This window comes from Setaria italica, chromosome IX, assembly GCF_000263155.2.
Source record: "Setaria italica strain Yugu1 chromosome IX, Setaria_italica_v2.0, whole genome shotgun sequence".
Taxonomy (NCBI): Eukaryota; Viridiplantae; Streptophyta; class Magnoliopsida; order Poales; family Poaceae; genus Setaria; species Setaria italica.
The window spans coordinates 41,207,318-41,221,066 of record NC_028458.1 but is presented as its reverse complement, the minus strand read 5'-3'; the positions used below and the strand labels follow the sequence as shown (position 1 = coordinate 41,221,066).

Genomic DNA, 13,749 nt, shown 5'->3' with positions numbered 1-13,749 from the left:
CGTTTAATACTCCTAATTAGTATCTAAACATTCGATGTAACGGGTGCTTAAATTTAAGTCAGTGAACCAAACCAGGCCTTACTCATCCAAAACTGGATCATGGAGTTCCTCTTTGTGTTGTTTTTAATTAGACCGATGTTGTTTAATTATTGAGATACTAAACTGCCTCCAGGAACGGTTTGCCTTCTTCTTTCAGTTAAAGTAGTTATATTCCTTGTCTTCTTTTAGTTTTATTCATGGATGCTTTGTAAGGTCAGTGTGAGTCTCTGGAGATAAATAGTGACTTCTTCTGTCTCAAAGCTAGCTGAATCACTTTATTAAAATGTGTTTGGTACGATTGCAGGTAATTTGTTTATGAGTCTTGCTTGATGCTTCTTTTATGTTGGAGAGCCACAATCTAATAGTTTGAACTTTGAGCATTACATTGAATATTTAGCTTTCCTGACACTTCGTTTAACTCTTTCCCATGTGCTGAACACCCTGAGCTGAAAATTACATGGCAATATGGCATACCACTATACTTTCTGTTGATGCACATAATCTCAATTTATTTTGAGTGCCCAACTTTAATTCAGATTGCAATATCAATATTTACCTGGTAATATAATGTGGTAACAAATAAACTCTGGAAGCTTTGAGCTAGTGATGTCATATTCTCATCTGAGAGTTGGCCTGAAATGACTTCGTCTAGCATCCATGGACATTCTTGTTTGCATGAAGTCTCTGAAAACAATATGAGTTGCTGGCCAATCTGGATAAGTCGGAGCTAACGGAGGAGGCGGCGGACGGGATCTGGCAGTGTGCCGGTGGAGGGCGGAATTTGGGCAGGGAGCCGGTGGCGGTCGGAGGGTGGCGGACGGAGCCGATGGCGGACGGGGCTGGCGGTGGGCACGGGATCGAAGGCGTCGGGGGCGGATGGTAGGGACGCAGGGTGTCGGTGGGGTGAGGGGTATCGGGGAAAATCGGTTCGTTTGCCCGAGAAGCGCCTCCGAGGCCGCGTAGAGGAAAAGTGGAGCGCTAGTTGTATGCTGGATTGTGGGCTAAGCGGCTTGCATGGTAAGTGAGAAATAAGTAAGACGTTTGGGTGGGCTTATGGCTTATTTTCATCGATAAGCAGAAAATAAGTGGATACAAACATGCCTATGACGAGAGGGAATGGGAGGAACCAAAAATGTGCGAAGGTAAAAACTTTTGCAAGAGCATTTATTGGAGTTAGCTTGGATTGACTCTGCAATATGTTAGGCTTGGTATTCAGGACGTGAGTTTTGGAGTATATCTTGGTGATCGCAACTGCAACAAGTTACGATCTTTGCCTGCTATACGAGATTGAAGAAAAATGCAGATAACGCTAAAACTATACTAGCCAATTTCTCTCTCTTACTACCATTTTGTGCCTCTTCGATGTCCCTTTGCCCCGTAGGCATTTTTTTCTTTTTTGTATGATTGCAGTATATAACAATGGAGTGTATCGGGTGTTAGTATAAGCAAATATTTCTTTATAAGATGTAGTTTTTCTTGCCATGGATACCCATAACTAATCTTTAGACTAATCCAAGATGATACGTGCAGTGGTGATTAATGATCTCTGAAGGATCAAAGAAAGCTTTCTACTCTACCGAAGTTCTTCATAAGAGGTGCGCCTAGCTTAGCTGGTTAGGGTGGACCCTAACCACCTATGTTTTAGTTCCCTTTAGCTCGAATTTAGGTACCTATTTTCTTCTTAATGAAAAACCGCCTAGTTCTTCCTAAGATCTAATTTATGTATTTCTTCTTTGGAGTGAATAATGGCAAAATAGATGTTACTACCCTGCAAAGCTGATTAGTGAGATCTGCAATGCACTGGTAATTTCCATTTTTATATTTCTCCTAATTCATTTTCTCATCATATGTATACTACTGAATCAACATGTACTTTAACCCTACCAATTAAATCACTTTGTTTGTCATGTCTGAATGGTGAAAATCAGTGACGCCCATCTTACAGTCGTATAATTCCGACAGAGCTGCGGAAATGTATTGACTGCCAAAGTGCCAAATGCCCGAAACGACACTTTTCGTTGCTGGAGGCTGGTTGGAGGGAGAAAAACAGAAGAAAACAGTGTCCGTTTCACTGTTACGGCCTCCGGCCCGATATCTGTGCTTCTGTGGGCTATTAGCCCATTTCTCTCTTTCACCACAGCCCATGTGCCATCTAACCTCAAGAGTCCAGGCCCAGTGGCCCACGTCCAGTTCCCACACGAGGGCACCAAAACGGCAATCAAGCGCCCAGTGGCCCCTCCCAGTTCCCACTCCCTCCTTCGACACCACCGCCGCCGCCGCCGCCGCCGCGTCGGCCTCCGCTTCCGTCTCCGGCCGCGCTCCGCCTGATCCAAAGGCAAGCTAATCGCTCCCAGCTTCACCAGTTTTAAAACAAAAAAAACTCTTTTATTCTCCTCACAACTCATCAGATTACCATAATCTAGGCCGTGATCCAACTGCAGAGCAGGGCGACCTCATCCTCACAGCGGGGGATCCGGACTCCACGAGATGGAGGAGCCCCCCGGGAAGAGGAACCCGCCGGCCAGCCTCACGGACGAGCTCCTCGTGGAGATCCTCCGCCGCGTCCCCGTCCGCTCACTGTGCCGCTTCAAATGCGTCTCTCGGTCCTGGCGCTACCTCATCCTCACAGCGGGGGATCCGGACTCCACGAGATGGAGGAGCCCCCCGGGAAGAGGAACCCGCCGGCCAGCCTCACGGACGAGCTCCTCGTGGAGATCCTCCGCCGCGTCCCCGTCCGCTCACTGTGCCGCTTCAAATGCGTCTCTCGGTCCTGGCGCTACCTCATCTCCGACCCCGTCCACCGCAAGAAGCTACCCCAGACCCTCGTCGGCTTCTTCTACCACAGCTGGAACTTAGAGCGCTGCCCCGCCCGCGCGCATCACTTCACCAACATCACCGGAAAAGGCGCGCCGTTCATCTTCCCCGACTTCTCCTTCTTTCCCGTCCCCAGTGACCATGTAAGACCCTTGGATTCCTGCAACGGCCTCCTCCTCTGCCGCTGCTTGGAGCCTGGTCCTGATGAGGGCGACGGGTATCCACCGTTCCATTATGCTGTGTGCAATCCCGCGACCAAGAAGTGGGTGATGTTGCCGGATGGCAGCTGGGCTAGTGGCGAGGCTCGCACCGCCCGCTTGGGGTTTGATCCGGTAGTCTCCTCGCACTTCCATGTGGTTGAGTATGTGGTGGACGATGGTGACTGCGTCATTGGGGTGGAGATCTATTCATCCAAAACTGGAGCATGGAGCTTTATGGAAAGTGAATGGGGCAATGATGTTATGCTCGATGACGAAGCGAGAAGTGTGTTTCTTAATGGCTTTATGCATATGGTCACGTACGCTGCCGGGATAGTGGTGGTGGACATGGAGGGAAAAACATGGAGGTCAATTCCTGTGCCATCCGAATGTGATTTTGGCTGCATCCATCAATCTCATCAGGGTCGCCTGTGTTTTCTTAATAATGATGATGTTGATGCCTCCAAACTGTTGATCTGGATCCTTGAAGACCATGGTACTCATGAATGGACATTGAAGCATTCCGTCAGAAAGTTCTTTCTGTTTCGACGGAAGAATCTTGCATATGATATGGGCTACAGAGTGATTACATTTCACCCAGAATGCAATTTGATTTACTTTGTTTATGGATGGGACAGGACACTGATGGCATATGAAATGGACCGCAAGGAAGTTCGTGTTATTCGCAATCTCGGACATGAGAGCTCGGATCCCTATCTTCCTTTTGTACCCTTGTTCTCGGAGGCATTAGCAGATGAGCAGTGAAACTGTTACACTCACTGCAGCTATGTTTTGTTACTGCAATGACAATTTCATATTGATGCAGTAAAGAGTATGTGACATTTCTTGTAGCTGTCTGATTGTTCTAGCAACCAGTAACTTGAGTAGACTGCCATGCTTGTGAGCATGTCTCTTTTGTGTTATTTTGATTTGGGATATGTTGTTTAATTGTTGAGACCTTGTTAACTGCCTATAGGAGGGCTAATTTTATTCTTGCAGTTAAACCGCTGTGTTATTCTGCTTTTCTTTGGCAATGGTTATTAAGCTCAGTGTGTCCCTTTGTGGAGATAACACTGGCTGCTTGTATGAGTCAAAAGATAATAGAATGGGGTTATGAAACCATGGCACCTGTTTGCAGGTAATTTGTCATCTCTTGCTTCATGCTTCTTCTATTTGCAGGTTTTCTTTCTATATAGTACATTCAGTTTTGCCCATTTACTGGCACATTGCCTCACGTTTCTTTCCCTGAATCCAATATGATACGTGCAGTGACTTTCTGATATCTGAATGATCAAAGAAAGCTTCATACTCTACTGATTTTTTTTCCTGTACTTTCAGTTTTACGTTGTTTTGAAACATTGTGGTGGTTTAACAAACAGTACAAGAAAATGGCAAATTAGATGCTACCCCGCAAAGCTGATGAGTGAGATCTGCGATGCATTGGTACTTTAAATTTCTTCTGATGCATTTTCCATCCATTTGTGTACTAGTAATGAATTGAAGTGTACTTTTACAGTTTTATTACTCTGCCAGTTGTATTTACTCTGTTTGCAATGTCTGAATGCTGAAAAATGGTATCTGTTCTGTCAATTTGGACGTCCATCCGGAACACCTATCACATGTCAGAGTTCACCGGAGAAATGACGTTGTCCGCGTCGCCGGCGAACTCAAGATTTCACGCTGTCACGCACAAACTCACGGGAACACCCGTGGAACTAGCAGCTTTTTCTGAACTCCATTAACTGAATATAAGAGCAACAAGGCATGCTAACTGAACTCCGGCCTCGACGGGCCAGGATACACGCCTGCCATCCCGAGCATCAGGAACGTGATGTGCTAGACGCGCTCCCGCGTGGACCAAGCACACGTCAGAGCTCTACACGCGTGCAGCTGACTAAGGGCTCGTTTGGCACCACGCTCCCTCCACGACGCCTGCCATCCCGAGCATCAGGAACGTGATGTGCTAGACGCGTGGACCAAGCACACGTCAGAGCTCTACACGCGTGCAGCTGACTAAGGGCTCGTTTGGAACGGTTTTGGCTCGTGAAAAAACAACTCTAGCTCATCTGGAAAAGTAGTTTTTTCTGACTCTGGCTTATTTTGTAGAAAAACGTTTGGCAAAACGGCTTTTCCTAACTTTTTAGAATGTATAGAAGATGTCAATTGTCCATTTTGCTCTTGCATAGGTATGTTGTGAGTTTTATGTGTGGCTCTATTAATAATATGATTTTGTTATTGTTCCGATTTATTTTTTCTTTTTTTCCAATCTACTATATTTCTTTTTTTATTCCTCTCTCCCTGTGGCCTTATCTGATCCTCATGGAGGATATCCCTGCCGCAACTTTCTTTTCCCCTGTCGCTGCTCGCCCAACCCAACGCACCGCTCGCTCAACCCAACGCGCCGCTGCATCGCCGTCATCCCGTCCGCCGTCTATTTCGAGCTCGCCTGCCAATGAGCCCCTGCCGCTGGTCCGCTCCACAGTCGGAGCGCCCTGGGCGGCCACCCCGCTGGTGGTCCTCTCCACACAGCCACCCAGCCGGCGGTTCTTCGTGTGCTGCGATGCCGTCGACCCTCTCCAGCTCTGCTGCACCTCATCGCCGGCCGCACCGCCGACTTTTGCCTCACCGCCAGCCATCCCGCCCCTTGCCGACCCTGCTTCGTCTCGCTGCAAGGTCCGCCTCACGTTGCCCTTCCTCTTCCTCACCGGCGCCTCCCTTTCCTCGCCGCCATTGCCATGCAGCCTCTTCCTACCTTGAGGGGTAGTTGTGGGACACTGCTACAAGGAAGATGGAGAAGCTAGGAAAAGCCAAAATTTTGCCTTGCCCCTCGTAGTGCAAGCCGCCGAATGGCTTCTGCCCAGCTTCAACGTGCAAGCCGTTTTACAGAGCATCGTTTGGCACGGCTTCATTAAAAGCCGCTCGAACGATGCACGGCTTCATCAAAAGCCACTTGAGAAGCTGATTGATGAGCCGTGCCAAAGGGGGGCTAACTCAGCTATGCGCTCGGCTAAAAAACAGCTAACGTGCACAAGGCTTAGTCAACAAATCTCCTCCTACGACTTGCGCACTGAACTACTAACAGATACACAGATACAGAGGCCAATCTTGGCGTAGAGCTCCTGGAACTTCGTCTTGCTGAGTGGTTTTATGAGTACATCACCAAGCTGTCATCAGTCCTAATGAAGTTCACCTCGATCTGCCCATTTTGTGCATAATCCCGGATTAAATGAAACCTTGTATCAATATGCTTGCTTCGATTATGATGCACATGATTCTTGACTGGAGAGATTGTGGACTTGTCCACCCTAAGCACAGGCTTGCTCACAACTGCATTCAGAATTTCAGCTAGCAGCCTTGCCATCCAAATAGCCTAACAAGCAGCTGTTGCAACAGTAATGTATTCAGCTTCACAACTTGACAGTGCCACAACCTTTTGCTTTGCTGACTGCCAACTAATTGGACTGTCTCCAAGGAAGAAAATGATTCCAGAAGTGTTCTTCCTGCTATCAACATCCCCAGCCAGATCAGTATCACTAAGCCCAGAAGTAAAGGCTCATCTCCCTTCTTCCTTGCATACTTGACCCCCAAATCACTAGTCCCAGCAATGTATCTCAGAATGTGTTTCACTGCTGCTAGATGCTCCTCATGAGGCTCCTCCATGAATCTGCTCACATACCCAACTGAGAAAGCTAAATCAGGTCGAGTATTTACGAAATATCTCAAACTTCCAACCAAGCTCCTGTATTCAGTAGCATCAACTCGAGGGCTTTCACTGTTCTGACTCAGCTTTAGCTTTGCTTGCATAGGCACTTCACATGGATTGCACTCCTCCATGCCAGCCTTCTCAAGAATCTTTCTAGCATAACTTCCTTGAGACAAAGTGATTCCCTCTACACTTTGCTTCACCTCAATGCCCAGGTAATAACTGAGTAATCCTAGATCACTCATCTTAAAGATTTTTGCCATCCGTGCCTTGAACTTCTTGATGCTGCTATAGCTAGTCCCTGTGATTATCAGATCATCCACATAGACTCGTACCACCAGCCTCTCAGTCCCCACACCACGACAGTAAATAGCATGTTCTGATGGACACTTCTTAAATCCCAGAACACCCAGTTTCTCATCTAACTTTTGATTCCAGGCACGAGGAGCTTGATGTAAATCATACAGAGCTATATGTAGTTTGAATACCTTGTGTTCTTGGTCGGACTGAGCAAAACCCGGCGCCTGGTCCACAAACACTTCCTCCTAAAGGTCGCCATTCAAGAATGCCATCTTGACGTCCATGTGGTGGACTTCCCACCCTTCATGCGCCGCCAAAGCCAGCAGTAGCCTCACAGCTTCCATTCTTGCCACTGGAGCAAACCTTCATCATAGTCAATACCTTGGCGCTGCGCGTACCCCTTGACGACGAGCCATGCCTTGTGCCTGATCACCACGCCATGGTTGTCCCTCTTCACCTTAAACACCCACTTGAGGCCTATGGGACGTCGACCTTGAGGCAGCTCAGTGAGGGTCTAGGTGCCATTCTCTTCAATTGACTGCAACTCCTCCTCCATTGCCCGGTGCCAGCACGCCTCCTTCTTCGCCTGAACTAGGGATGCGGGCTCCTTCGCACTCACGGCCAGCAGCACACTGTCGCCCAGATCGAGCACAGCATAGCCTGGCGACGATCCAGGACCCACGACATCATCCACCACCTTGGAAATGCAGTGGTGCATCCTCGTCGTGGTTAGCATCTAGATCCTTGTTGAAGTCTTGTGGGAGGAAGACGAACTGAACACCAATTGCAGTTGTTACTGGCATACTAGAGGAGTTGTCCTGCCAAGCTGATGTAGAGGCAGGTGGTGTTGACGGCGATCCCGGCTCCAGCACATCCTCCTGACCACCATGGATGAAGCTTGTGTACTGCACGGTGAAGATGTCATCGTGCGCCACTGCAGTATCTTCCTCCATGCCATCAGACTAGATCCACTACTCCTCCTCGTTGAACACCACATCCCTCGTCACGTGCACACGGCACGTCACGGGGTCATAGGCCCAGAACGCCTTGGTGCCACGCTCGTAGCCGACGAAGATCATCTTGCGCCCGCGTTCTTCAAGCTTCTAGAGATGTGGCTTCGTGTTCCGCACATAGACGATGTATCCAAAGGTCTTCAGGTGGTGGACCGCCAGCTTCTTCCCGTGCCACGCCTCGAGCGGGGTCATCCCCTTGACACTCTTCATCGGGTACCGGTTCAGAATGTACACGGCGGTGTTCACCGCCTCTCCCCAAAACCAGCCCAGTAGTCCCTTCGCCTTGAGCATGCTATGGGCTGTGGCCACCACCGTCCCATTTTGGCGCTCGACAATGCCATTTTGCTGCGGGCTGTAGGGGGTGGTGAGTTGACAGCGAACTCCTTCTGCTGCACAATACTCCCCGAACTCGATTGAGGTGAATTCGCCTCCTCGATCAGTCCGGAGCGACCCCAATTTCAGCACGGACTCGCCTTCCACCCTCGCCTTGATCTCCTTGATTGCCTCTGTAGCTCGATCTTTCGATGGCAGCGTCGCCACCCACATGTACTGGCTGCGATCATCCACGAGCAGTAAGAAGTGCCGGTTTTGCTCTTGGTGTTGCAGGTGTGATGGGGCCGCACAGATCGCCGTGTACTAGCTCTAGAACGCATCGTGCACGGTACTCCGCTCGCTCCAGGAATGGAATGTGCTTCTGCTTCCTGACCAGGCACGCCTCGCACGGCTGGTCCACCTGCTCCACTGCCGGTAGCCCATGCAACAGCTCCTCCCGAGCCATCTTGTGCAGCGCGGCCATGTTGATGTGCCCCAGCCGCGCGTGCCAGCGCCAAGCGTCCTCCTTGCCGCGTGCCACCAGACAGACCGATTGTGCAATGTTGATGTCGAGCACATACAGCCGGTTCGCCCCGCGCGCGACCTTCGCCAGGAGCCGCCCGCCGCGCTCCCGGATCCTCATCACACCATCATCAATGTTGATCTTGAAGCCCACTTCATCGAGATGCCCAATGCTCACGATGTTCGTCGTGAGCTTGGGGATGTAGTAGATGTCGTTGAAGGATCTATGCTCGCCATTCTTGCACGCGAGCACGATGGTGCCGCAGCCCTCAATCCGCACCACGGAGTTGTCGCCGAAATGCACCGTGCCGGAGACTTCCGTGTCCAGCTTCGTGAATGTCGCCCGGGACCCCGACATGTGATTCGTGGCCCTGGTGTCGAGCACCCATGACTTGGCATCGCGGTTCTCCTCCTTCACTCCAAGCTGCATGAAGACCTTCTGCTCCCATAGCTTCACCAAGCCGCGAGGGAAGTCAGCTTCTGTGGGCGCCTGGCCGCAGGAGGCTCCGGCAGCCGTGGGCACCTGGGTGAGATGGAGCTCGGCCGCCGTGGGCGACTGGCCGCGAGGATCCCCCGCCTGTGCTGCCCTCACTGGTGGTGGAGGCTGCGCCCCTGTCGGAGTAGTTGCGCGAGATCCAGTCCGGGACGCCGGCGGTGGTGGCGTTGACTCGTGATGAGAAGACAGAGGCGACGGGGATTTTTTCTGCTCCCTCACGCACGCCCGCAACAATAGCAAGGAGGCCTCCTCCTCTTGAACGACGACCTCCTGTTCCTTGGGCCTCGAGGGACATTCCTGAGCCGACCTCGAGGGACATTCCCGAGCCCAGTGCCCGTGGCACTAGTCCTTGCTGAGCTTGGTCGGCCTAGAGGATGATGATGACCCCCCGTTGATGCCGCGTCCACGCCCACGCCCGCGCCTGGCCCCGCGACGCGCAGAGCTGCTAGTCCCGCTTGCGCCGCCGCGCCCCTGTTTCTCCACCTCCCGCCGCTTCTGCCTCACGTGATATGCACACGCCTATGCAACGCGTGTAGAAAGTTGTGTGGCCCGATCTTCTCGTAGGATCCGCAAACTTGATAACTTGTCCCTGCGTGACCTGGTGAAGAGGCAGTGCACCGCGAGGCTGTCCATGCGACGAACTACTGAGACAATCACCCTTCCACGTACCGACGAAACAGTCCACGCAATCACGCCCTATAGATGTGAAGGCACGAACTGGGTGAACCGCAGTTCGGCGTTCTACAACTCCCTCAGGAATCGAAAGAACAAGTGTTGCAAGCCTCTCAAGACTCACGCATAAACAAAACTCCACGAGTTTGTGTATTCTGAATTTAGCCAATCAAGATTTGACCTTTCATTGTCTAGTACAAGATATATATATAGAGATAGGGGCGTTCAGCTTGGAGTAAATGGCAGCATGCGCATGCACTTCTGGCAGCAGTTACTAAAATGAGCATAACTCTTTATTGGGAAGTCCAAATAATGAACCGTTTGATGGACTGGAAAGTAGACTTGAAGGCGCTTCCATCCACATATAGAAAACCATCTAACTTCTTGTATTCTGTACACGGTGATGCTTGGAATTTGTACCATGTGTCAGTCATCTAGCTTCTGGTTGCATTCCAATGCAAAGGTGATGAACCACCATTTTATTCATGCACACCATAGGCTTCTTGGTTCAAATGTCCAGAGGCTTGAATCCATCTTCATCCCATGCTGGTTCATATACTCCATCATTCCTAAGGATATTGGAACAAGAACTCAAAAGCATAGGCTCATTCAACATAAACTGATTATTAAACATAAGGTTAGCATTCACCTGAGAATGAATTTCCTTCTCCAATTGTTTAACTCTACTTCTTGTAATTGGACCAGCTATATCAAGTGGAGTTTCATGTGAAGATGAGTGAATACTAGGAATGTCCTCGTTATCGCGTCCCACTCCTCCTCCGTCAGGTATAGCTTCCCATCGAGTTGCATCTGCGGCGATGGTGGCTCGAACGCCTCCTCCACGGCCTTCATGCGCCCCGTCAACTCATCGACGGTGAGGGTCATCGGGTCGAGGAGGGTCTGGACTACTTGAAACACGCTGGCATGCTGCGGAGCATCTTCTCGACGATCTTCACCTATTCCATGGGTTTCTCTGAGCGTCGAGAGATTGGCCGCCATGCCATTGAGGCGGAGCGCGTAATCTTCCACCGACTTGGTCTCCTTACACGTCGCCAAATCAAATTGGTGACGTAGCTGCTGCGCTGTGGATTTCTTCACTCGGTGGTCGTCGCCGATGCACATGGCGGCGATGGCGTCCCACGCCTGCTTCGCCGTGTGCTTCTTGGCGATCGTGGCCACCATCTCCGTGGAATGGCGTTGCAGATGGCATCCAGCGCTGCCATGTCCTTCATTGGGTCAACACCACCGACGTCGACCGCCGTCCATCATTGGGTCGACACCACCGATGTCGACCGCCGTCCAGAGCCCTCGCGCCTTCAGTTTGACCTTCATGAGCAGCGCCCAGTCATAGTAGTTGTTCTAGGTGAGGGCGGCGTAGCTAGTCCCGCGCACACCTCACGAACCACCTGCTGGACGACAACGCCATCGTTGGTGCCGCTCGACCCGTCGCCCTTGTTCGTCAACGGCGGTGGCGTAGACCTCATCATCAGCGTGTACTCTATCGCACGGTCACAATTCCAGCGGCGGTACTCCCCGCGATCGATTCCCGACCTGCAACCGGCTCTAATGCCACTTGTCAGAGTTCGCTGGAGAAATGACGTTGTCCGCGTCGCCGGCGAACTCAAGAACTCACGCTGTCACACACACAAACTCACACGAACACCTGTGGAACACAGAGACACAGTCTTGTTTTTGTGTTGCAACTAGCAGCTTTTTCTGAACTCCATTAACTGATATAAGAGCAACAAGGAATGCTAACTGAACTCCGGCCTCGACGGGCCAAGATACACGCACCACACTCCCTCCACGACGCCTGCCATCCCGAGCATCAGGAACGTGATGTGCTAGACGCGCTCCCGTGTGGACCAAGCACACGTCAGAGCTCTACACGCGCGCAGCTAACTCAGCTATGTGCTCTAACAAACTGGGCTAAAAAATAGCTAACGTGCACAAGGCTTATTCAACAAATCTCCTCCTAAGACTTGTGCACTGAACTACTTACAGATACAGAGGCCAATTTTGGCGCAGAGCTCCTGGAACTTCGTCTTGCTGAGTGGTTTTGTGAGTACTCACCAAGCTGTCATCAGTCCTAATGAACTTCACCTCGATCTGCCCATTTTGTGCATAATCCCGGATTAAATGAAACCTTATATCAATATGCTTGCTCCGATCATGATGCACAGGATTCTTGACTAGAGAGATTGTGGACTTGTTGTCCACCCTAGGCACAGGCTTACTCACAACTGCAAATGCTCACCTACTCTGATGCGATACTGGCTGTGGACATGGAGGGAAAGACATGGATGACAATTCCTGTGACATCTGGTGGTGATTCTGGCTGCATCCATCAAGCTAAAGATCACTTGTGTTTGGTTAATGTTGATGGTGCTGATACCTCCAAACTGTCGATCTGGATCCTTGAAGACCATGGTACTCATGAATGGACATTGAAGCATTCAGTCAGAACTCTGCTTCTGTTTCGACAGAAGAATGTTCGATTCGATCTGGATTACACAGTGATTACAGTTCACCCAGAATGCAATTTGATTTACTTTGTTTATGGGCTGGACAATACACTGATGTCATATGAACTGGACCGCAAGGAAGTTCGTGTGATCCGCAATCTCGGACATGACTGCTGGGAGCCATACCTTCCTTATGTCCCCTTGTTCTCTGAGGCATTAGCAGATGAGCATTGAAAATGTTACATTCTCTGCAGCTATGTGTTGTTACTGCAATGTCTCTAACACTAGCTAGATCAGTAATTTCAGTAGACTCCTGAAATAAGAAGTTCCATTTTATTTGTTGTATGCATGTCTCTGTGTTCTGTTGGTTAGGTTGTTTAATTGCCTCCAGGAAGGCTAGTGTTTTTCTTTCAGTTAAACTGCTTGTATTATCCTGCTTTTGTTTGTCAATGCTTTGTTAAGCTCAGTGTGTTCCTTTGTGGGGGATAACACTGTCTGCTTTCATGACTCAATGGTAACAGAATAATCCAGGTAATTTGTAGGTACTCTATATACCGTTATATTCATTTCCCAGTTAATTTTGTGTTGGGAAACTATAGTCATCTAGTTTATTGCAACCAGTAAATGGTTAGCCAGCTTGCATTTGTTAGTGTTTGTCCTTGCATGGTACATTGAAAGTTTGGAACCATCAAAGCATGCTAGTGGTAATATTTTTCAACTGCTCTTGATATTTTAATTTTGAAATTGGAATTGGAACTATCAAGGGGCATTATGGATTGCTGAATTTCTCGATCATGTATATTGTAATCAAACGTGTTTGCCATTTGAAAGCAGTGATGGATAAGCTTAGACCAGCATCAGCTTGGTCAGTGGTCACGGAAAGGAGAGACATCAGTACACCTGTACAGTAGCTGTGATTCTGTGGATGATATTGACATGATATGCAACTTTCCCTTCCTTTGCTACAGCTGATACCCGATAATTTGCCTAAATATTGTTTGGTGGTGATTCTCCGAACTGAGCTGATTATTTTTCTTGTGTATGCATATTTTCAAGGATTTATGGGGTGTTTGGATCCTGCGCTAAACTTTAGTTCCCGTCACATCGAATGTTTAGATACTAATTAGGAGTATTAAACATAGACTATTTACAAAACTCATTGCACAGATGGAGGCTAAACGGCGAGACGAATCTATTAAGCCTAATTAGTCCATAA

General features: G+C 49.5%; 1 protein-coding gene across 1 annotated transcript; it reads left to right on the top strand.

Moving 5' to 3' along the window:
• The first annotated feature begins 2,283 nt into the window (after positions 1 to 2,283).
• LOC101782275 (F-box protein At1g47340) lies at positions 2,284 to 4,172 on the top strand. Its single transcript, XM_012848793.2, has 2 exons — positions 2,284 to 2,374; positions 2,481 to 4,172. Exon 2 carries the CDS (start codon positions 2,631 to 2,633, stop codon positions 3,813 to 3,815), a length of 1,185 nt encoding a protein of 394 aa, XP_012704247.1. The 5' UTR covers positions 2,284 to 2,374; positions 2,481 to 2,630; the 3' UTR covers positions 3,816 to 4,172.
• The last annotated feature ends 9,577 nt before the right edge of the window (positions 4,173 to 13,749 follow it).